The sequence below is a fragment of the Vicia villosa genome, linkage group LG6, assembly GCF_029867415.1.
Source record: "Vicia villosa cultivar HV-30 ecotype Madison, WI linkage group LG6, Vvil1.0, whole genome shotgun sequence".
Taxonomy (NCBI): domain Eukaryota; kingdom Viridiplantae; phylum Streptophyta; class Magnoliopsida; order Fabales; family Fabaceae; genus Vicia; species Vicia villosa.
In genome coordinates this window covers 138087419-138112512 of record NC_081185.1, presented here as the reverse complement: position 1 = coordinate 138112512, position 25094 = coordinate 138087419, and the positions used below count along the sequence as shown (strand labels likewise).

General features: G+C 34.7%; 2 protein-coding genes across 3 annotated transcripts; one reads left to right on the top strand and one right to left on the bottom strand.

Annotated features, from left to right (window-relative positions):
- The first annotated feature begins 928 nt into the window (after positions 1 to 928).
- LOC131612507 (DNA-3-methyladenine glycosylase) lies at positions 929 to 3205 on the top strand. 2 transcript variants are annotated; one of them, XM_058884299.1, is made up of 6 exons: positions 929 to 1365; positions 1641 to 1712; positions 1866 to 1989; positions 2229 to 2299; positions 2486 to 2543; positions 2619 to 3205. In XM_058884299.1, the coding sequence occupies exons 1-6, from the start codon at positions 1003 to 1005 to the stop codon at positions 2762 to 2764; spliced, it is 834 nt and encodes a 277-aa protein (XP_058740282.1). In that variant the 5' UTR covers positions 929 to 1002; the 3' UTR covers positions 2765 to 3205. The 2 variants fall into 2 exon arrangements, with proteins under 2 accessions (XP_058740282.1, XP_058740281.1); XM_058884298.1 differs by having other exon boundaries at positions 936 to 1365; positions 2632 to 3203.
- Positions 3206 to 9496: 6291 nt separating this feature from the next.
- Positions 9497 to 12809, bottom strand: LOC131610198 (gamma-tubulin complex component 3). The gene is made up of 3 exons (XM_058882088.1): positions 10394 to 12809; positions 9844 to 10304; positions 9497 to 9698 (listed from the first exon to the last, which is right to left on the bottom strand). The coding sequence occupies exons 1-2, from the start codon at positions 12646 to 12648 to the stop codon at positions 10016 to 10018; spliced, it is 2544 nt and encodes an 847-aa protein (XP_058738071.1). The 5' UTR covers positions 12649 to 12809; the 3' UTR covers positions 9497 to 9698; positions 9844 to 10015.
- Between the last annotated feature and the right edge of the window lie 12285 nt (positions 12810 to 25094).

Sequence of the window (25094 nt, the reverse complement as noted above, 5' to 3'; positions counted from 1 at the left end):
GAGGTTATCCAAAAATATCCTCCCTACTAAGCGCAACCTCAGCAAGAACTAACTTATATTAGATGTTTCATGTCCTTTCTGACATCTCTCCCCTAAAAATTCTCTTCATTTATTCTTGCATTGTGAATTCTCCAAGAGAGTTTTCTTCTCTCTCCCCTGGGAATGTGTTTTCCATATTGTTCAGGTGTGCTTGAATGACTCTCAAAATCTCTCAAGCGTATAAATAGTTATTTAGCCAAGTTAGTGTGTATTGGTTTGTGGAAAATCTGACAAGCAAGGAATAAAGTGGTGTTCAAGCAAGAGATGCCAAACCCTCAGGTTGTTGCCCAGGTTATATGGGACTCTATTATGGAATTCAACAGGCTCAACAAGATAGGTTTACATAAGGAGAATGCGCTGCAGAATGTATTTCTTGTTAATGGTTCCTGATTTATTCAATCTGATGAAGGGTGTTTTAGTGAAGGAATGGTGTCCTTGGATTGTGTCATTAAAAACTCTAATGCTGATATCTCATTTGTTGCTTGTAAACGGTTCTCAAGTTTTACTGCTTGTATTAATGAAAATAGTTTTTGCTGCTCTAGATCCGGTTATGAATGATTGTAAGATTCTCTTAGGTGAACTCAAATCTAAGATTCTTATGCATTTGAATAGACTTTGTAATGCAAATGCTCACTATATACTGAGAGTAGGCAAGTCCTTATAATCTAGAACTTGTTTTGGTCACATTTCTTTGTTTGGAAAATAACTCTATTTGTATGGCACATTTGGCCCCCTTTAATCAATATGATGTTTGTGTTAAAAAAAACAAAGTTGATTTGATGAAATTCTCATATGTTGCATTATTTGAGCCTACCCATAGTCACTTCATACAATATTTTTCAAGTTTTTCACCCTTCTATGCAAGGGGTGTACTTGTATACAATAAAACATGTTACTCTAAGTTCAGAAAATTACTCTCAATTGGTCAACTTTTGACCAAGAGACGAACTCGTTGCATACACTATGTTTCAACCCCACCACCGTACAACAACCACATTCGCGCGCGATTCAACTTCCGATTCCTCTGTTTTTGACTCCTTCCGTTACCACAGCACCACCGCAATGACACACAAACAACGCTTCAAGCGAGTTGCAAAACCCATATTACACCTTCCACGAACCAAACCCACACGTAAACCGCGGCTTTCCAAATCAAAACCCAAACTCACCGCTCCTGAATCCAACCCATCATCAGAACCGCACATTTCATTCCAAAAAACAGAAACTTTACCCCGCGAATTCTTCGAAATCGACGCACTAGACCTTGCCCCTCGTTTGCTCGGAAAGTTTCTTCGCAGAGACGACGTCGTTCTTCAGATTACCGAGGTAACGTCCTTTTAGCATGTTGAAAATTCAAATTAGTTCCTAAATTTGTAGGGTTTTGTAAATTTAGTCTTTTGAACTTTACTAATAATAGTCCAACATAGTATTTGAAATTGAAAAAGATTTCACATGTCGGACGTTTAACTTATTTGTTTTTTCAAATTATTATCAGTGTCGATGTCCACAGTGTCGTGTTTCAGATGTCAGTGATTCATAAATTTTAGGTTCTACAGTTCTGTTTGTGTGTGTGTGATTTAACAAGGAATTAATGTTGACAGGTTGAAGCATATAGATCACATGACACAGCTAGTCATGCTCGGTTTGGTATTACTCCAAGAACTGCTCCTCTTGTAAGTTGCTTTTTTTTTTTTTTTTCACACTTCTCTTTATTCATTTGCATAAACTTGTTTATGATTGATGAGTATCTGAATTCGCTAACTTGAATTGAAGATGCTAAGTAATGTAGAGGGATATTGCTCTATGTATTTGTTTCTGTTTTGCAGTTTGGACCGGGTGGGCACGCATATGTTTATCTTTGCTATGGACTTCATGTGATGCTGAATGTTGTTGCCGATAAGGAAGGAGCTGGAGGTGGTGTTTTGATACGTTCTTGTGCCCCCGTTTGTGGTAATGCTTAATCATATAGCTCATTCGTTGTTTGTGCCGAGGTTTTAAATTGTGATAGCGAAGACATCAAAAACCTTGATGCCGCAGCTGAGATTTCGGGCCTTATTTTAAAACACTTACTTAATAAGAGTTAAATCAACTCTAGCAAAATGGCTACAATATCTCTACTAGCATTCATTAATATATGAATGTAATAAATTATTTATAGGTTTATTTTGTAATATTCGACAGTATTACAGGATTGGAGGTTATTCAACATCGGCGAGGTCAAATAACGGATAAACCTATACTTCTTACAGGACCCGGGAAGGTTAGTTTCCCTCCCATTTTCTCATCTGTCTGAGATGCTTTCCAGGAAAAAAATACAGTTACTATTTTGCACAGCATATCATATCAGAGTTCACTATGATCAAGAACATAGAATGTTAATGGAGTTGAGTTTTTGTTTTCGAACAAATGTCCTTGCATATCTGAATAATGTCTTTCCAAATCTTAGGTTGGTCAGGCTCTAGGTCTTTCAACTGAATGGTCAAATCATCCCCTTTATACCCCTGGTAAGCTCTATATTACTCTTGTGTTTCAAATGTGAAATTTAAAAATATATATTAAGTGTTTCTAAAAGGGAAAAGAGTGTCAATGCAGATGGTTTAGAACTCTTAGATGGTCCAGAGCCCGAAAACATATTGGTAGGTCTGCGTGTTGGTATCCAGTACGCACTGCCAGAGCATGTCGACGCACTGTGGAGATTTGCCATTGCAGGTTCCGCTTGGATTAGTGCTCCAAGAAACACTCTCAGGCCACCCTTGTAGAGTGGAGTGGTAGTAGCTTGAGGGATACTAGTGGTTTGATAATAACTAACAAGCTAATGTGTATATATACCTCATATATCATTTGCAAATTGCTAAAATTACCTCAAATAGAATCATCCCAAAAATGTCTATTGAAGTTACATGTCTAAGGGAAACCCACAAGCCTTCTCTTTGGTTATTTATTTGAGCTGTCGTTGGCCGTTAAATGCGGGTTTCTGTCACAATGTAGTTTTGTACTGTGATTCATTTTGTTGTGAGAAACTAGCTCTTTCTGTGAAACTCAACTATTGTTGTATCAATGTGGCTTTGTGTTGGTTTTTGATGTAAATTTTATAAGTGAATTATAAATCTTGATGAAAATATTATAGATACTAGCAATATATTGTAAGAAGTTGCGGGTAATATATATACACTTGTTAATTGTTTAATTTTAATGGATTGCAAATATGGATTTATAGTCACAATTGTGTTGAACCAGCTGGACCTTTGTCTAGCTGGTAAGGGATTGTGTTGTCCTGCTAAGTTTGAATATGCAAAGGTGGCTGATTTATTGGATGCTGAAGCCAATTGATCTACCAGGCTTCCTGAGCATATATTTCTCAAAAATTGTTATATTCATTCCCCAATAAATGGAAGGGCGTTACTTTGGGTGCTAGTCACTACGATGAAAGTTGCATATTTCGGAAATGTATCTCCGGATTTACTCATATTACATACTCTAAAAGTTTATTCATATTACACACTCTAAAAGTTTAGATGAGTGAGACACTTCATTTTCCATAAAAATGTTTCAGGAGATTTTTATAATATCCCTTATTACAATATCCAATGTTTTATAGAAATGCGTCTCCGGACAGATTTTAATTGATATACCTCACACCATAACATTCTCTCTTTTTTATTTTCTACACTTTCAAAAATACTTTAAATTGCTTATAAAAAAACACTTCAAAGAGCAAGTGAGTAAGAATTAAATAGGTCATTTTTTAAGGTTCAACATTATTTATAAGTCATTACAATCAATATTAGGACATTCCACCCACTCCATTCAAGCTTTCACAAAACAACTCTCAATTGATAAGTTTCTCATTTCTTTTTCTTTTTAAGTTGTGATGCATGATTAGGTAGAATAGGTTGTTTAAGATGCATTAAGTCGTAGTTAGATTCAAAATAGGTAGTTTGTATCGACATGCATTCACATTTGTTGATATTTAAGGTATCATAGGAATTTTTTGCATTTTCTGCCCCATCGCGCTTTTTAATAGAGACGTATCTATGAAATTTTCTTTTTGTGTTACGAAGATGTATCTTCGTTTTTTTTTTTTTGGATTTTGTTATCCTTTATTCCTGGAGCATTTTGATTTTGATATGATATTCTAATTTTATTATAGGTCTATGGTTGAAAATCAGGACATGTTCAGGCACAGTTGAGTGGCCCAACATGCATCGGTTCACATGGAGAGGGTCAGACACTCGCGACCACCAGTTGGTGCAACTTCATTTGACCCGGAAGCGTTGACTTCTAGAGCTCACGTGTCTCCAGCGTCGTCTTGTAGGAGGCACGTTTCCCTTGCTTCCCTAGAAGCTCGACAAGAGGATCTTGTAATTGTCGTTGCTCTCATTTTTTTTTTATAGTTTTCTAGGAAGCCCCTATGACACTTCCTTGCTTCCTCTCTGTGCATACCATGTTACTAGGCAGGTGTGAGAAGGAGAGACATCATAAATATTTAATTATTTTTGCATTCGTTTTTATAGTAATTGAATTGATTGATGTTTTTGTGTTTTTTTTACTATTCCATGAAACGATAAAAAGAATAAACCATGGCAGGAAGATTTTAAATCTACCACAACATAAGAGGCATGATTTCAGGATATCTTGTATCTATCTAGGTTGCAAGGTTTGGCGACTTTTGTGGAGAGATGGCACAATGAAACTTCATCTTTTCATATTTCTACCAGTGAGATGTTTGTCACCCTTGACGACGTATTATGCGTCCTACATATTTTAATTTTGATCAGGGGAAGACTACTAAACCTATCCAAAATCTCTAGAGTTGGTGCACTAGACATGATGTTTACTTATTTGGGAGCTGACTCAGGTGAAGCCAAAATGAAGATTGTTGTCACGAGAGGCGTTCATGCAAGATTTTCATATCTGGAGCAATTGTACAAATATCACTTGGATGCGGCAGGGGAGGCCGAAGGTTATTATGAACAAGTTTTGTACCACAGACAATGTGCATTGAGGTCATACATTTTGTACCTTGTTGACATTCATATTTGTGGACAAAAGTGCAACCTAGGTTCATGTAATGTACCTGATATACCTCATCGACTTAGATCGGATCCACGAGTGAAGCTGAGGGGCGTTTTTTATTTATTTCTACTCGAAGCTAGGTGAACTTATCTTTGAAAGACAAGACGAATTATAGGAAGCTGCACGCTGCTTACACAAATATATTTGCACCTTTATTGCTACTAATATGTTACTAATATTTTATCTGAATCATTTTTAGGCACGAATTACGTGTCACTTTCTTTGCATATCTGGTTGGAAACTTGATGATAGTTACACTAAGGATTGGCCACATGTTTGCTTTCATATCTCGCTCATAAGGAATCAGACGATAAAGCCACGTTGGGTTTTTACTGATTGTACTGTAGTAAATGACATATGCTACTTCTCAATTCTCATACGACGTTCACTGTCAAACACATCTCTAGGACGACATAGCTTTCTATTCTGAATGGTTGGTTTGTGGGTCGCGTCTGATGTATCCACGTCTTCCTGAATGGGTCATGCGCTAGTTCGGGTTTCTTCAGATTGTTCCAAGACTTTCCTTTGTGTCTACTCCTCTTACAGTCCGCCGCAAATATCTAGATGCTATACTCGATGATATTTATAATTATCTGGTACTAGATGATGCACATAGTGCTCTAGCTGGTGGGTGAATGGTGATACATGTGTTATTGCATTCAGCTACATGCAATGGTTCTATAATGTGTCACATCCTTCATGACACCAGATCCTGCAGGAGTGACACCTAGGTCTGTTCATCAAGAGATAATAGAATAGGAGTAGGCTAGGGATGACCATGCCCAATACCTATTTTTCGATTTGTCAACGTATTGCAACGATTGCAATAGATGCCATATATATATATATATATATATATATATATATATATATATATATATATATATATATATATATATATAGAGAGAGAGAGAGAGAGAGAGAGAGAGAGAGAGAAGATTCTGAGGAAGACAATTCTAGCATGGTCGTCGTACATGTTGACTTATTCGAGACACATAATGCCTTCCAGTACATGATATAGAGAAGAAATAAGAGGTTACATATACACTAGTTTATTTTTATTTTTATTTTGGTAACAGTTGTATTTTTCGAACAAACTGTATATCTTAGTAACGTTTTTTATTAATTGATTAATGTTTGGATTTGTATTATTGTTTGAACTTATATATGACATCCTTAAATTACATTAGTTTAATTAGTTTGGTGTTACGATATCCTTAGTATAAATGACCAAAAATAAAAGTTGAACTAAAAAATATCAATTTTAGGACAAATTTGTTGCGTAAGATTGATGCTCTAAGTTCTTATGATTTTCCAGAGATGCACTTTTGAAATATCATCTAAACTACACAAAAATAGTCTTCCATCAACTCAGAATGCTTTTAGAGATTAGTATGAAAATATACTTACAAATACACCTTGCAAAATTACGGAAATGCATCTCCAACTCAAATTTTGACAAATATGGGACGGATGTCTTACTTAAGAAACATTGAGTGCATTTAAGGTGCGTCCTAAAATATATCTTCAAAATATCAAAAAGAAAATTTTAATTCTTTAGTGTGTTCACCCTCACTCCTTAAAATGGATAAATAAAGTAATGCCCTAGATGGAATTGCCCTCACTCCTTAGAATGGATGAAGAAAGTAATGCCCCAGATGGAATTGCTGAAGTTTGTCCGAGGACTAGGGCTAAAGGGTAAGGCTTTTCTATTGCTACTGCATACCATCTCGTGTTGCATTAATAGTATGGTTCACCTTGATAATTGCAAGGTGCTCTAGAGTCTAGAGTTTGAATGTTCTCGGTGCGATATTTTCTCTGAATTGTTAAGCATGAGAGATTAATGGCGAATTTAAAAAACAAGGTTGACCTGAAGTCACTTGCACTGTATGTGTTGAACGACTGCCCTGGCTTGGCAATGTTGGGTGCTTTTAGTGATATGTGTATACATGGAAAAGAATTATACTTTGCATAATTTAATAAATTTTTAAATTTATACAACAGCAAATTTTGCAATAATAGTGACATTGTACTTTATGAGAATATGTTTAAGCACTTTTTTTATGTCGTTGCATGGATTTTTTTTATTTATATTGAGAACTTGCAAAATCTTTATAAAAATAACTTTATAGGTACTCAATTTTTTCAAAAGAAAAATAATTTTCTTACATTTCAAAACATTATACATACCTGCAACCTTAAATAGGTGTCATCTTCAAAAAAAAAAAACTAATATTAATTTGTGAACATCAGAAAATAAATAAATAAAGATAATGCAAAGCTTTTACCAAGTTTTATGTAATTTGACTCTACAAATTCACATGATTTCAATCAAAATATAAGTAATCAGTAGTCTCAATCACGTTTTATTAATTGTGAAACAAAATGCAGAATGATACTAAAAAAACTGAGCTTGCTATCTACTACTAAACAAGTCTTCACCTTCTGCATTGCTTTAAATTAAGTCAAAAGTCAAGTGAAGTCAAATCAACTAAGTACACCAAATATTTCTTCTGGTGGTAGATTAGTCGCTAGCTAAAGATATGAAAGAATGAACAAGACCTAGTCATAAGTCACAACAACCACATAATTTGGATTTAAGTCACACAAATATGACAAATAATAATAATAAAACAATTCTCTAGAAAACAGAAAAAAGTTTGCTATATACATATCCTGTAAATGTCACTTGTGAGAGAAGGACTCAAATTGTGTCTATAGAATTTTGAGCATGAACATGTCATTAGACTCTAAAATGTTTGACAAAAATTCATTAATTTATATTTTTCCACCCTCCCCATCTATTTTAATCTCTTAAGATTTCACATCCTCTTCACCTGCAGTACATAGAAGAGTAAAAGAGAAGATCCAAATTGAAGTGGAGCATATATTGTTTAATCAACTTCATTTCCATAATGACTTGCTGTAATTAAGCAATACAATAAAACTCAGAATTCTATACTTCAAATGATATCAAAACATGTTCAACTGTATTGTTGACTTTCATTCGCCCAGTCTTGGACGTGATGATATCAAAAACTATTCAAGAACTGTCATATCTGAGATCCCATATTGACTAGTGATATGGCTAAAATAGTGATTATTATAAAGTGAGACATTCGTCAACCCAACCAACTTGTAGGATTGAGTTGAGTACAAACTCAAACTCTGAACTAAAGTATGGTGTGCAAGTTTATGCATAATATATATATATATATATATATATATATATATATATATATATATATATATATATATATATATATATATATATATATATATATATATATATATATATATATATATATATATATATATATATATATATATATATATATATATATATATATATATATATATATATATATATATATATATATATATATATATATATATATATATATATATATATATATATATATATATATATATATATATATATATATATATATATATATATATATATATATATATATATATATATATATATATATATATATATATATATATATATATATATATATATATATATATATATATATATATATATATATTTTAAACAAACAAACAGAAGACATGTTCAAAGACCAAACAAACTAATGAAAGACACATTCATAGACCAAACATCCTAATAAAAGACACTTGGATACAAGAATGCTATTGTAATTTTGATGAATATAGATTATAGAGAGGGAATCTCACAAATTCAAAGACAAAAATGACTATTCACTCAAACTTTTTTGTTATTAATGGGTTGTTCATAAAGTATATAACAATGCACTCTTTGATAAAAACTACTATTATGAAGGTAATTGGATAACTTATCAAATTGACAAAAGGCCCCATGCCACTGCCAGTCCTTGTATAAAAGTAATTGATACTGCATAACTGCATATGCAGCACAACAACTGTGTCATTGCAAGCCAAACAGACTCTAGATACCATTTCCATCCATCTAAAACAGGACACGGATTAAAATCAAATGTTCCCAAATATGAGTTACATCAACTATATTGAACCTCATTTAATAATTCAACCTATATCAAATTTACTGCAGAAGTAAAATGATGAAAATTCCCAACAATATTGGACCGTGGTGCAAAAATATCAACATATTCATAATGTGCCGTGTGTCTGGCATTTCCATCAAATTTTCTAAGTTTTGTGGCATTGTGCAGTCATTCGTATCATCTATCTAATTAATGGAAATACCATTTGAATATGCCACCATACCTTGATCATTTTAGAGTCTTCAATTCACTGTTATACCTACCTACACACTTCAACCAAGCTATGGCAGGAGCTCTAGAACACTAAGTTGAGGTTCCGGTTTTTTGCAGAATGAAAAGACACAGTAAACCAAAAACAAAAAAAATACAGATGATACACATACTAGATTTTGGGACAGCCATTTTCATTCAAACAATACAAAATCTTTGACACGAATGAACAATTTCTAGCACAACTAATAAAAGTTGTCAAAGACACTAACTAAATAATCATATATTCAAATACTTACAAGTGTTCCCTCACATCACCAATCCAATCAGAAAATGAATAGCTTCAAATCCATAACAAACTACCTGGCAAACCACAAAAATTGATTACTTAGAGAGAAGAAGAAAGACAACCTTCACAGAAAACATTAGCTGGGAAAATGAAGCGGTCAAGATTAGAGGCAGGCAAAAAATTAGGTGGAAAAATGAAGTGGTCAGGATATCCCCATACCTTTAGTTAATCATAGCTCATTGAATATTTGGTCTGAAGGAAGTAAGCACCACCAATTGTTCAACTCAAATACACAATGGAAGTTAGCTAATTGCAAGTCTTCGTTGAATCCTTACTTTTTGAGAAAACAATTCAATCCGCTCCTCAGTCATATTCACAACTTTCCTATATGCTACGACACAACCCGCCTATAAAAATCATTGAAGTCAAGACGAAAAAAGAGAAACTTAAGATCAACATGCTGCTGTACAGGCAACTGAGAAATGAAGTCCTCTTGCAATGATGTATACTCCTTGGTAATTGCATCTAGATCTTGTTCCATTTTCCGAAGAAATTCACCAGCACGTTGTGTTAACGCTTTCCTCCCATCAGCAATCCAGGATCCTTCATCCAATGACTTATCTTTTGATTTCTTTCGTGTTTTCTGCTGGTCTCGAGAGGATAGGGAGGACTCCGTTATTCTGAAACAAACAAGTGATCAAATGTTAAACATTGCAATATGGGGGAAAAGAGATGGGGAATCAGTTGGGAAGAAAATTAAGATCAATACTTTGCTTGTAACTCGTGAATGCCTTCGTATAGAATATCCGCATGGCTCCGGAAACGTAATATAAGATCAAATATTACCACTAATGACTTGTACAGCGACTGCGAGAGTTCTCCAAGAAGAGATTTCTCTACAATTGAATCCATATATTTCTCATGAGCTGCAAGTAGATCATCAAGATCCTTGGCTACTTCCATCTCACTTAAAAAGTTTGACCATGATATCTCCAAAACTTCAAACATTATATAGTATTGCAAGTTTGAGATGAAGTGATTAATTTCAACCCAAAGAACTTTGCAACGCCTCAATGCTGAAACTAACTGCATCTTTACTGAACTTTGCAATCTGATAAATGAATTGGAAGTTATACAGTTTGGCTTCAAGGTCTTCCAGGCTCCAATAAGTGCATGTTCCACTCTTTTAAGCTTCCAGAGAAAATTAAAAATTCTTAAATACCTAGCCATCACAGACTCTGTGAACACAGTGTCTAGCGGTACTCTTGCATCGTATTCCAGTGAGAATACATCCCAGCCCCTATCACCGCTTTCATGTGGCATCATTTTGACCCTGAGCCTGTCCAAAATGTCAGGGTCGTCATACTGAGCATTTGACGCTCGAATAGCAGTTTCCAGCAATCCCGCAACTTTGAAAGAGCTTATAGTGTTAGCTGGCCCAGAAAGCTCAGGCCCAACAATATCCATCAGATATTGCACAAAATCACCTTGGCCAAGCAATAAATACCGCTTAATTGCTAGACAATGCTCTTTGAATTTATACCTCTCATAAATTACATCCAATAGATGCTTATCAATTCTTTTGGAAGCTTCATCAACCAACGACTCAAGAGTATCAGTTTCACCGTAGCCAAAACCACCCCGTCTTGCAGCAGCCCCTGTATCGATGGCAACTTCAGTTGCAGCTTGAGCCCAACCGCGGTCCTCACAGCAAACACGCAGAAAATTTATGGACTTTCCAGTCCTCAAAATCCTCTGAGCAAGAGAAGCTGAAATAAAAGAAGGAAGCATGGCATCGTGGAGCCTATATCCTTCTCTCCAAAGAGATTCAGCTTTCACAGGCTGTCCAACAATAAAAAACTCAGTAAATATATCTTCTAACTCCCCTTCCAAAACCCACCTCTTCACCATTTCAAAAAGCGGAGAACACACACGCTGAAGCAACCTCTTCATAAACTCGTGAACCATCGGATCACCATGTCTCGCGTGCAAGTGAATTGCACCTGCCATCGCACCTCCGCGCAAAACCCTACACTTCTCAACCAAATCCGCCATCAACTTCATTTTCACCATCGGCTCAGCAAGCCAAACAGCCAATCTCCTCAAAGAAAGATAATTAACAGAACTCGCAGATTCAGACATCAAAGGAATTGGATTCGACGAATGAGCCTCAAGCACAGCCAACAACTTATAATAATCACTCAACTCATTCTGCAAAGCAGAACAAAAAGCTTGTCCAACCGTTCCCACATCTTCCGTCTGAAAACGACCCAAACTCTGCTCAATGTACCCAACAACCTTCTTAAACAAAACCCCTAACTCACAAAGCCTATGAACCATACCCGCAGTTCCCCTCGAAACCCTAATCGAATCCAACAAAACATAACATCTATTCTCATTATCATATTTCACATACTTACCATCAACTCCTTGACAAGCATAAAGCACATCAGTCACCATAGCCTCCTCGGTCACATCGTTCTCCTCCTTAACCAATTTCACATACTCGCGAAACGCAATGTCGCGACGATTATCAGGATCCTTAGCAAGAACAACAACTCCATCGCTCCATCCCTTATTTTCGATGCGGCGAGGAACATTGTTGTTGTTATCGGAGATAGTTAAATTCGGGAGAAAACCCGAAGCATCGAGTTGAGATTTAACAGCGGTTTTACGATCTTGAGAAATGATGTTAAAGAGATGAAGTAGGGCCCACTTGTTATCAACATCGGCAGCTTTGGAAACGAATTTGGTGTATAGGTCAGCGAATGAGAGGGCTTCGGAGGATCTACCTTCGGTGGCGAGACGGCGTTTGATGGATTCGGCGACGGCGGCGGCGTCGGGGGTTATGGAGGGAGTGAGGTGGCTGGAGAGGATGCGGTGGGCGTAACGGAGGGAGTTTCGGAAGTGAGAGGAGTTAGGGTTTAAGGGTGGGGAGTTTGGGGGGAGGTTTTGAGAGAGAAGATGGTGGACGAGGGCTTTTACGAGATCTGGGAGTTTTTGTTGTTCTTCTTCGTCGTCCATTGTTGCCGGCGTAGGGTGAAACGGTGTCGTTAGAGCGCCGTGTAGGGATTGGTGAAAGTGTGAGGGTGTTGGGGTGAGAGAGTGAGTGGGTTTTTTTTTTAATTTTTGGGTGGGCGCGGAAATGATTTCTTTTTTTGGGGTTAATGGGGGAAATGATTGTTTCAATTTTTTGTTGCTTGCTTATGCAATGCAAGTTGCAACTATGGATGAGAGAAGAGTTATTAGTTTGTTAATTAACTTTTTGAATTTAATTTTGATTGTATAAGTTAAGAAACAAAAGAAGTGTATAGTAGAGAATTTATTCTAAATTTAAATGGTATTAATAACTATTGACATTTGTATAGGGGATTTGAATTATGTCATTTAATGTTACAAAACAATTGTTATAGAGGTCATAGCAAATAGCATGTCCAAATACTTAAGTCAATGTGAATAGGATAGATCTAAAGTTAAGGGTGGAGCCAACCATCGTAAAATTTTCAATTTTTTTTCAATGGGAGATATAATAGTATAATATTAACTTTTTGTTGGTTAAAGAGTTGGAAAATCTAGTGACCGGAGAAGTCGATTGGGCCTGAGAAAATGAAGTAGTTGAATGGGTATAAGGAGTTAGAAAATCCAGTGCAAGGAGAAGGCCTAACTGGAGTCAATTCGTACGAAATCAAGACGTGGGTAGCCAAAGTGGAGAACGTGGATTCAATAGAAGAAGAATTTGGAAGGTTTGAGAGTACACGTGGCATGCAGAGAAACAAATACCGCCAAAAAGCATTTACATTTTTGTATTTAAATAAAACTTTGTAAATAGTTGTACGTTGGCACTCAAAGTAACCAAGCTACGACCGAAATGAGCCAGACAAGGGCAATCACCAACTTTCATTCAATTTTAAATATTATCATTTACCTTTCTTTCAAAGTCTAGTACTTTTTTTAACCAATTTTATCTTCTTCTTTTTTTGCAAAGTCCTTCCGACGTTTACTTTTTGAAACAAACTGATTTGACGTCGTGTCGAACTCGTTTACAATATACAACATTTCTAAAACTCTTGGTAAGACACTTTGGGAAAATTAAAGCACTGCCATGAGATTTTCCAGTCGATCTCGCAAAGTAACCTTTAAAAAGAGACTAACGTTGTTTACCAATTTCCAAGGTAAACAATTTGGCACATCCAATGGGACAGTGCTAATAAGTTTTTAAAGTTGTTTTTATCAAGCATTCTCTTACGTACGTAGTTAAGGATGCATGAATACGCAAAGTACTACACCAAATATGGATGTCATACTTATGGTAACCACGACAGGAAGCGTGACGGTTTTGTCTCCCGTAAGGACATCTGCCACTACTAGTTTGACGACACTGGTCACGACAGGACCAGGACACGGAGGGTCTCCTTTTAATCCTACGCGAGCATTATTCCAAGTAGTTTTGATGCCTCTTGGACCATACCAATATGGTATGCCCAAAACTATGATGATTGGCCTTCAATCGAACATATCAACGTAAATTGACAATATGATGGCGACAGGCCATCAGGGTAGTTATCCAAATGTGCCCTCTACGACTGCAGGTGTAGGTGGCTAAATGGGTGGAGTAAGCTACATTTCACAGTCAACGTCGTCTCTAAATACTACTTCAGTCATGGTGTTAAGACAAAAGATGGATGAGAGTAATCTAGAGTTAGTACACAATTTGACTCAACAGATGAAGGCTATATTTAACCCTATGGTCGACTAGATATGTAGAATGATGGAGGCGTTTGGCGTCTTACCAGTCCAAACTCGCCAGAGACCCCTAAGGTCGAACGTTACGTAAGTCGATCCATCAGAAGAGGAATTACCTCAAATAAACCAAGAGCCTCTTGCTATATTTTGAGAGTTTGAGCCTCTTCCTCACGAGGAGGAAGAGTTTGTCGATCAATAGTCTACAATCCCAGACCAATGTTAGTTTGAAGGATGCAATAAGTGGATCGTGTCCTGCTGAATAATATGGAATGAGGAAAATCAGCAGGTATTTCTCACTTGACCTACTAACCATTTCATGATTAATTTTAATTTTATGTTCTTAGTTATTGTCTTGTTCTATCGTGCCATAACCCGTCAGGCTAACAGTGAGGAAACTTTTCTTGCTTTAAGTTTAGGGGTGATAGCATGAGTCGTGACCCCGTTCATAATCATGGCGGGCAATCCGTCATCGGGGAATACGTGCATGATCCATTCAGAATTCTATTTTGAAAACCATGACTGGAAGACTGTCATAAAAAATGACGCCCAAACCCCCATGTTCCAATTCGTTTTCTAATAGTCTCCAGCATGTTCTCTTATGGTTTTGTACGAATTTCAATCCATTCAATTGTCATTTTAGTGTGAAAATAGATTTTTAAACTACACTGTAACACATAAAGAAACATCCAATCATTGTTGTACCAAATACTACTCTAAATTTCTATTCAAGTTTATACAAGTTTTAAGTTTCTGATGTTATTCTTCAGTTGTCATTTTCTCTGTTGCTTTTATTCTTATTGTTGTATTGTTGGATCAAAAGTATCACTTTGGAGCATTCTTCATTTCAGAACTATTTATTGCATTCCTGTTCTTATTTTATAGTTTTTTATAATGCATGTTTTGTACGTTTACGATGTCTTTTCATTAACCACGTATGAGTAGATTCTGTTTAGAACCTGAGACATGAGTACAATTGTATTGATGAACCTCATGTGAGTTGCATAAATACCAAATATAAAAGGAATAATATTTTGTTTTATAAGTATTGTTCCTAAGGGGACAAATGTTGGACCAGATGTCTGGGATAACTTGTTCAACTCGTTGAACCAGATTTAACACACTGTGTCAGCAACACAAAACACAATAAACACAATAAAGAGCACAATGGATTTGGTAACCTAGTTAGGTGAAACCACACCTACGTCTGGAGGACACTCTACCCAAGAAAGTAAATTCGCTCTTTAATAGATTTAGTACAAAGTGTCTTAGATGAACAAGTCTCTTTTTCAATGCCACTCTTCTTAGTTCTACCCTTAATGACTTTCTATTTATGACTCCCATTAAATATGAGAACCCCCTCCCACTTTCTCTTAATCAATAACCCAAGTGATCAACAACAATAACCAAAGCGATCAATATTAAATAACAATTCAACTAAACAAACCAACTATTATGTCTTATGATATGAATGAGATGAATAACATGGTGTAAAAGAAACACTAGAAAAAAAGACTCAACTAAACCTAGCACACAGATATTCACTCCTAGCACACACTCTCAATGATGAGGTGAAAGTCTCCTTAAATAGGAAAACAATTATGGGCTTTTTCTACGTTGAATATTTGATTTGATTTTGTCGAGAATTATAGCTAATATAGTTGGATCTGATTTGCTAAAAAAAATCTCCAACAAATGATACAATTTGTTATTAGTTCAAATTAAAATTTAAATCTCCATTTAAATTGATATGATCTTCAAACAGTTGTCAAACAAATCACACATCATACATTATTAAACAATAGCAACAAATCTACAACAAATTTGATTGAAACAATAAAAAAATAATGCGATGAACACCTATAACCTTGGCCTGCTGATAAAGGCTAGATGTTGCGCATGTTGGAACATTTGTTCTCACGTGTGTCCTTTTTTATAGAAATAGTTTGAACATACCATGTTATTTGGCATAATGCAACCAATCCAAAAGGAACAATAATCTCCCCCCATTGGAAAATTTTGGCAAATCAACTCTTCAAGACATAACACAACTGAGTATCATAAGCATCCCATACTCATAAAAACATCAACAGCAATAGAAAACACATCAGTAGCATAAGTTAGAATTCATGAAGTTGCTACATACAATCAATGCTCCATAACAGTCGGTTGTGTAATCACATAGTCAGTCATGCATGAACACACAGTTAGTAGTCAAGACAGAAACAACAAATACTACTAACACACACAAAGATCAGCACACAAAGTTCAGGGCCAGATGCCAGGTCAGATGCTTCAGCATGTGTGTACACAGAATCAGATCACAATAGTTAGTACCAATCACACAAGAGTCAATAACATATATCAACACCACCCTAGTCAATATTCACAACACACTACCTCCACACACCGTTACTCATTTTTTTGCCATAATTTGGAAAAAGGCATCATCTAGAAAAATCAGTCAATCAACATATATGTCATATGTTAGCACATATACATAACATATAAGAGGATAAATGGTGAACAAAATGCTAGACTAATGAGCTTTATAATTGAAAACAAAACCATAAACATAAATAAGTACGAACTATAATAGTTTAACACAAAAGTAAAAAATTATTACAAACCCTAAACAAAAAATTCAAAATAAACAAAGGGGAAAAAACACCAAAGCAACTTTAATTTGATGACATCAATCTTTAGGTCTAGATTATTATTCTTCACATTAAAAATCGAAGTTACCAGATTCTTCATCATTATTAGATTGTTCTTCTTCATCTTCAACATCCTTCTCCTTGGTCAACATTTTGATCAATTCATTCGCATTCCGCTTCTTGATGGTACTAGTCGAAATAGTCTCTTGTAGAGCCTTTGAAACTTCTATCATCTCAAACAACACATATTTTCTCATGAATTTGAATAATGGGGAAGAACTCCCACTAATAGTCTGACCTTGGTGCTTAGCCATCACAATGTCTGGGACATGTGTCCCCACAAATAACTTCTTATCAAGGATAGTTTGATATGACTTCTTTAGTCTACTTTAATATCCTTGTGGTCGCTTTGATTGAGAATGACACCATGGCTAAAACTTTTACTCGGCAGATGAATATCTTCAAAGTACCAACTCTCAACGTCTCTCTCTTGGAAATTACTTCTCAGCAAAGACACTTGTGCAAGTTATCTTCCAACGGATCTTTAGTTGCCTCTATATAAGGAGTTAGATATTTGAAGGAAGACGACAACAAGAAATACAACTAGAATAGGAACTAGAAATTATACTCTAAGATTTTGTATATATCTGTTGTATTTCACATAGTCTAGAGATTTCTTATCTCTGTATATCTTAGAATTCTCAAGAAACAAATCTTTAATTGTGTTGTATTCTTTATGTATCTCTGATTGTATATCGAGTACATCTTGTTGTAAATCCTAAACATCTTGTTTATTATCTATAAAGTCTCAGACCGAGTGTTTGAGAAAGGAAGTCTCTAGCTAGGTTGCTTGAGCAAGGAAGTCCTGAATTGATGTGTTTAGGCAAGGAAGTCTCTTTCAGGATTGATTGAGCAAGGAAGTTTTGGACTGCTGTGTCTAAGCAGGTTGTATCTGGATTGATTATAATGTAAATCTCTTGTGGAATAATGGGAATGGATTACTCTAAGTTTTAGAGGAACCATGATATATTGTGTGCCACATTATTTACTTCTACATCTTATTTTCCACTTTCATTGAACTCTGTATGTGATTCAGACTCTAACCGCTATTCAGAATTTGAGCTTCATCACTAGATTCTGAATTTAGAGTTTGAAAAAGAAGTAAGAACTTATACACACAATTCAACCCCCTTCTAATGTATATTTTTCTCACCTTCAGTTGGCATTAAAGTCTAGTTAGATTGAGGCTTCGTAGTCTTTATGTTCTTGGGTCCGAGATAGTCTTTATTAGAATCTTGATCAGAATATGTATTGATGATATCTTTCAGAATCATTGACTTGATAAGGACAATATCCCTTTGAAGCAGGGGCTTCAACAAATTTGTTGACGAAGCTTGTTTAGAGGTTGCAGAGTCATTCCTTATGACATTGTCTATTTACTTTCGATGATGTCAGTCTTCAAATTATGCTAAACTTCATATTCTGTAAATGTTAAACTTAGCATCTGATGCATTCAATTTGACTTCTTCAAAGTCAAAGTTGCTTTCTTTATATCTAAATATTTAACAACCTTGTTAGAGTACAAAATTATTCTCTATACACAAAAGACTTTGTTATCATTAAAACTTTATAATAGTTAACGAACCAAACTTGTTCTAACAATCTCCCCCTTTTTCATGATGACAAACTTATGTAGTTTGATGAACAATTTTTACTTTGGATAAATGCACAATAGTTTAAAGCATCATAGTTAGGTTTGTAAACTCCCTCTGAGTTTGAACTAATTTAAAATTTCCATTTCCGTTAGAGTGGGGTTTGTAAACTCCGTCTAAGAATATTATTAAAAAAATTCATGATTACTTCATAGTGAGGTTTGCAAGCTCCCCCTGAGAGTAAAACTTAGAAAATTTTGATCATTCAAAAAATTTAAATCAAATGATCAGATTTATGAGAGTCTGCGCCAAAAAAAATTCAAAATCATATACACTTTTTCCTTCTTTTGTCATTATTCAAAAAGAAAGGAAACAATGATAAGGCTGACAGATAAGAAAATATTTTTTAAATTGGAGAAAATAGCGAGGAATACAATAACAGAAAAGAGAAGAAGATAATTAAAGACCAGAAGACATTCAGATATGTGATAGTAGTATACCTATCTTCTGTGATAATACTGATGTCATACCTTGTTCGATATTCAAGAACCAAGCACATTGAAATCAAACATCACTTCATTAGGGATTATGCTCAGAAAAGTGTGATAGATATAAAGTTCATTGATGTTGATCATCAATGGGATGATATATTTACCAAACCTATGAGAGTTGAAAGTTTTGATTTCATCAAAAAGAATATGAACATGCATTTTTCTGAGGATTAAATGCTTGTTTGTGAATGGATAATAAGTGTTCAAATATGATTAGAAGATACCATAATCATAAGCTCTTAGAACAACCTCTGATGTTAGGCAAATTCTGAAGCATCCCAACCTCTAATTCTTTGGACATTGTTTTTTGGGTGATATCTATTATATTTATTTGGGATATGATGTGTATTTTCTAGTAGATTAAGATTCATGTTCTAACTCTTAATTTTGGAAGATTAATACTGATTCTTTACTTATATTTACTTAGATATATTAATTTCCCTTATATGTTTTTATCCTTGTGTTATCTATTTGTTTGACGTTCTATGAATAATTTCATTCTATGGATAAATCAAAACATATTGAGTAACTATCTATATAACAATCAAGATACTGGGAATATTAGTGTTTATTCATAAAGAGTTGAGAATACAACTATTTCACTTGTTGTACTCTACTTGTTATTCAAACCTTTTTGCCATCATGAAGTTTCCTCAGTCTATGTCCTTCTCTTCTTCGTCTTTATCAGAGTAAAAAAAGACCACCTGACTGACTTCTTCTTCTTCTTCTTCTTCTTCTTCTTCCAGGTAACATGGGTTTCTGCTACCTCAACTGTCTTCTCCATCGAAATTTTTGAAGTTGAAAAACCTGAGTACTTTTTCTGGTAGTATTCATGGTTGCTAGATAAGTTATGTGATGTTGCTTAAAGTGTTGCCTGCTTTTATAATGAAGTTTTTGAAGCTTAACCGCTTTTTGTGTAGCATTCATTATTCTTTAGAAGTGAAAACACCAATGACAGTTCACGCATGCTACCGGCTATTAATTACTTCTTTCATTTCTAGGCGGCAGAAATTTATTATGATTGACTGCCTCTTCAGTTCTGTCTCCTTTTTGTTGAATTATAAAAGGGGGAGAAATGAGAGTATTTAAAAGAGGATAAAAACATTCTTAAATGTTTTTATTAACACCTGAACCCATCTAAATGAACTTATGTTTGTGTGCTTAAATCATTGGATTAATATTTTTAATCAAATAAGTTTAAATAACTTGGATAGAACTTAGGGGGAGCTTACAAGACTCATCCATTGGACTGTTAGACTTAGAGGGAGCTTACAAACCTCATACTATGATGTTGTCAAGTTAATTAAACTGACCAACCATTATTCTTAAATACATTTGTTTGTCGTTATAAAAAAGGGGGAGATTGTTGGAAAAAATATGTTCATACTCCTTAGGTTTTAATGATAATAAAATACTTAGATAATAATAGGGTATACTAACATTTGTTCAAGTGTGCAGGATCTTAAAGCCCTAAATTGACTTGGTTCTGACACTGTTAAATAACTTATAAAGAAAAGCAAGTTACTAAGATTCTGATGGATTAGAATTTGATGTCTTAACACTTAGGTTCTCTACTTCTAATGATAGCTCAAAATATGATGACTTGGAAACCTAATACACCGCCTCTGGTCCGTACTATGTGTGCAAAGTAGTTATGTCCTATCAAAAGCCACATTATAGATTAAGTCAACTAGACTTCCTAGTGCAAGGCCCACAGTAATTTGACATGACTTCTCTAGTCTGCTCCAATATCCCTGTGGTCGCTTTTCTTAAGAAAGATACCATGGGTAAAGCTTTTACTTTAAGATAAAGATCTTCAAAGTACCAACTCTCAATGTCTCTCTCTTGAAAATTTCTTCTCAACGAAGACACTTGTGCAAGTCATCTTCCAATAACTTTTTAGTTGCCTCTATATAAGGAGATGAAGATTCGAAGGAAGACCACAAAAAGAAATACAACAAGAACTTGAAACAATACTCTAAGATTTCGTATATATTAGTTGTATTACACATAGTCTTGAGATTTCTTATCTTTGTATATCTTAGAAACCTCAAGAAACAAGTCTTTAATTGTGTTGTATTCGTTATATATCTCTAATTGTATATCAAGTACAACTTGTTGTAAATCCTAAACATTTTGTTTAGAATTTGTAAAGTCTCAGATTGAGTGTTTGAGCCAGGAAGTCTCTAGCTAGGTTGCTTGATCAAGGAAGTCCTGAAAATGGTGTGTTTAGGCAAGGAAGTTTATTTCAGGATTGATTGAGAAGGAAGTCTTTGACTGGTGTGTCTAAGCAGGTTATAATCATGATTGATTATAGTGGAAATCTCTTGTGGGACAAGGGGACTATATTACTCTATGTTTTAAAGGAACTAGTATATACTGTGTGTCGCCTTCTTTACTTCTGCATCATATTATCCATTGTCATTGAACTCTATATCTGATTCAGACTCTAACCACTGTTCAAAATCTGAGCTTCGTCATCAGATTCTAAAGTTGGAGTTTAAAAAAGAAGTAAAAACCGATGTACACAATTCAGCCCCCTTCTTTTATATATTTTTCTCACTTTCATAGTTGCCATACATCAGATCGGTAGACTAATGGTCAGAAATCCCCACTCCTCTAATATCAATTCATCCATTTGTCAACACTTAAAAAGCATTAAGATCAAGAACAATTAAAAATAACAATAAAAAATAATTTAAGTAACATTAAACATACATATGATCCAACAAGTACAAGAAGGTTTGTCTAAAAAGACCTAATTTAAGGAATCTAGCTACTCATAGTGATTAGAATAATTACCATGAGTTTAGATGGAGATAACATGGAAAATAAGGAAGAATAAGGTCTTCAATGGCTTCCAAAACCCTTAAAATTATCACTTTTATAATCTTCAACCGTCACTTTCTCTACCAAATTCGAAACCCTAAAAAATTAGCCAACATTATGTATTTAAAGTTGCCAAACGTGTCAGAAATATTTGTTGCATCGCGCCACGATGAGCAACATCACGCCATAATGGACTTCCATCGTGCCACAATGGGATGCATCGCTTGCGTGTGAAATCCATAAGCAAAAGTGGTGTTTTTCTTTCATTTCTCCTCAACATTTCTCTAAGTCCAATTTCTTCACACTTTTGCAACTTTGTTCCATTGTTTCACAATTTTGCTTATTATTCCTCCGATTTCATCTGAATTCGCTGGTAAAAACCATTGTTTTCTTAAGGTTATATTTCACTTGTTTGGTGAAAGCATGTTGATTAAAATCAGAATCATTACTAAATCGAGCTAGTAAATTATGTGAAACCTCATGCTTTACATATATATATATATATTGAGAACTTCACCGATGATAGTGTTAATTTGTGAATCGATTTATGTGAGAACTTTGTCAATCGATTCACGGTCCAGAAAAGGCATCCTGTGACAATAGTCCCCTTCAGTAGAATTACTAAGGGGAAGAAGGAGAGTTTGCGGTCATATATTGACCGCTTCACATAAGTGACCGTAAAAGTGGGAGGCTCCGACGAAAGTCTCAAATTCTGGAAATTTGAGAATGGTTTGAAGCATAATAACTCCTTCAGGGAGATGTTATAGCGCGAGGAGACCAACAATCTAAAATAGTTACTTAATAGGGTGCAACCCTTTTTTAATCTTGAAGAGAAGCTGATTACCAAAGGAAAAGGTCAGACGTCGGGAAATGTAGGCTCCAATCACTCATTTGGGAATGAGTCTAACTGGATAACGGAAGAAGGCAACTATAGGACCCGTAGTCGATTTGATAAGTACAATCCCCTCAACACCTCCCAGGAGAAAATCTCCATGGAATGTGTTAACACTGAGGTCCGTAAGGTCGGGATGGGATAAATAATCCTTACCCAGTCAAGGAGTCTTCTTGGACAGACACGATGAAGTATTGTTGTTTCCACAAGAGTCACAATCATACCATAAACGACAACATATAACTGAAGGATGCAATCAAACTTTTGCTAAAGAAAGGTTGTTTGTTTGAATACACCAAAGACTGAAAAAATGGATTACGAAGATTCCCCGAAGAACAAGTCTCAGACCAAAATAGTTGATGTTATGGCCTGTGGTAAATAGGCGACCAGCGAAGAAGAGGCACATAAGGGGAAATATTAACACATTGCAATTATTACGGAAGGTGCAACTCAAGCAAATGCTCCATCCAAGGGGACAATGAAGAGGAAAATCACAAAGTTAGTGGTGGTTAACAAGAAAGGCGAAAGCACCTTGACCAAGGGACAAGATAGACTTCTGCTTGATTCCAGGGATAGTGAAAAAGTCTGGGGAATCAATTATATCTTCCCATTGGTCACAATTGCCACTATCAGCCACTTTCACATGTCCTAATACGAATAGAAGGTGGCAACTTTTATGACATAATGTACTTGGAGCTATTCAAGAATTTGAGCCTAAAGAAGGAAAACTTGTGGCCATTTAAGGGATTTGACTTACAAGGATTCAACGACATGACGACCTGTCCTTGGAGATACATTGAATTGATATTTATTGTGGGTGAAGGGAAAGATGTTATGACTTTCAAATCACAGTTCTCGTGGTCCCTTACAAGAGCATCTATAATTGCATACTCGATAGACCCTTTGCGGCAGCCCTATACATTGTAGGATCCTCGGTTCACTTTAAGTTGAAGTTCCATAATCTTCACAGCGAGCCACTTACAACCAATGCCAACATTATAGGAGCCAAAAGGATCTACCATACATTGCAACAAGATCAAAAGGAAAGAGAATGCAAAGCCATGAAGATTAATGTAGCCTCCCTCACCGACCAACTAAGGAACATGAATATTCACCCCTTATAGGTAAAACAGGTCATGCCAATCGAATAAGTAAGAGTGGTTGATTCAATAAATTGCGAATAACAAGACAAATAAATAGTGGCCAATATAGATGAAGGATCTCAAAATTATCTCATAAACAAGACATTATTAAATAAAGAAGAATAATCTTAAAAGATTAAAAGAAGAAGAACCCACTATAGTATAATAGTTGACAAACTACAAAGTATATGCTTCTTTTGACCTTCTTACCATGCTTATAAAAAAACAAACATACATATACGTGTTTGTCATTATTATTGATTATTGGGAAGCCAACTCTCGTGTGATTGCTTTTGTAACTCTAGATTATGTATGCAGTCTCTCCTTGATTTCATATGAAATGTATCCAACTCAAGATATATCTTTTATTTCATAAGATAAATATTAAAAAAATATATAGAACTATATTTTAATTAGAGATTAATTTCTATACTATATTATTATTAATCAGTCACAAACATTTATAAATAAGAAATTAAGATATACAAGGGGACCAAGCCAAAACCCTACTAACACCGTAAAAATGTTTTTCCATTTTAATGAAATGTTAGTGTATAAGAATCAAATTCTTTAATTATGATGATAACTTTTTGAGTATCTGACTTTGATAAATTTTATTTATTAAAAAATTAAGTTCTTTGTTTTTATCTGTCACTCATTTATGTATGAAAAATACAAACTTTATATTTTTTCTTTGCGAAAAGTAATTTACTTCAATAAAAAATTGAAGAAAAAGGAAACATAAACTATTTTTAGTAAGAATTAAATTCTTAAAATCAATTATAACCTATAGTTACATCAAAATCCAACGAGTTTTTACCAAATGACATTGTAATAAAACTTTATTAAACAAAAAAATAAAATTAAAGTAAACTTACCAAAAGCTACCCTTTCCTTAACAGAAAACAAGTGTACAAAAATTGATGTGAAGGGACACAAGAGAAAAGTTAAAAAAAGAAAGAAAAAACAGAAAAAGAACAAAACAAAAATCTTAAAAAGAAAAAGAC

What these genes read in the sequence shown, in the direction of transcription:
- LOC131612507 (XM_058884298.1), top strand. Translation starts at nt 1,003, where the DNA reads ATGTTTCAACCCCACCACCGTACAACAACCACATTCGCGCGCGATTCA. An exon ending in TTCTTGTGCCCCCGTTTGTG is followed by an intron (nt 1,990 to 2,228) that starts GTAATGCTTAAT and finishes ACAGTATTACAG; the next exon opens with GATTGGAGGTTATTCAACAT. An exon ending in TCATCCCCTTTATACCCCTG is followed by an intron (nt 2,544 to 2,631) that starts GTAAGCTCTATA and finishes GTGTCAATGCAG; the next exon opens with ATGGTTTAGAACTCTTAGAT.
- LOC131610198 (XM_058882088.1), bottom strand. Translation starts at nt 12,648, where the DNA reads ATGGACGACGAAGAAGAACAACAAAAACTCCCAGATCTCGTAAAAGCC. An exon ending in ATTCACGAGTTACAAGCAAA is followed by an intron (nt 10,305 to 10,393) that starts GTATTGATCTTA and finishes TGTTTGTTTCAG; the next exon opens with AATAACGGAGTCCTCCCTAT.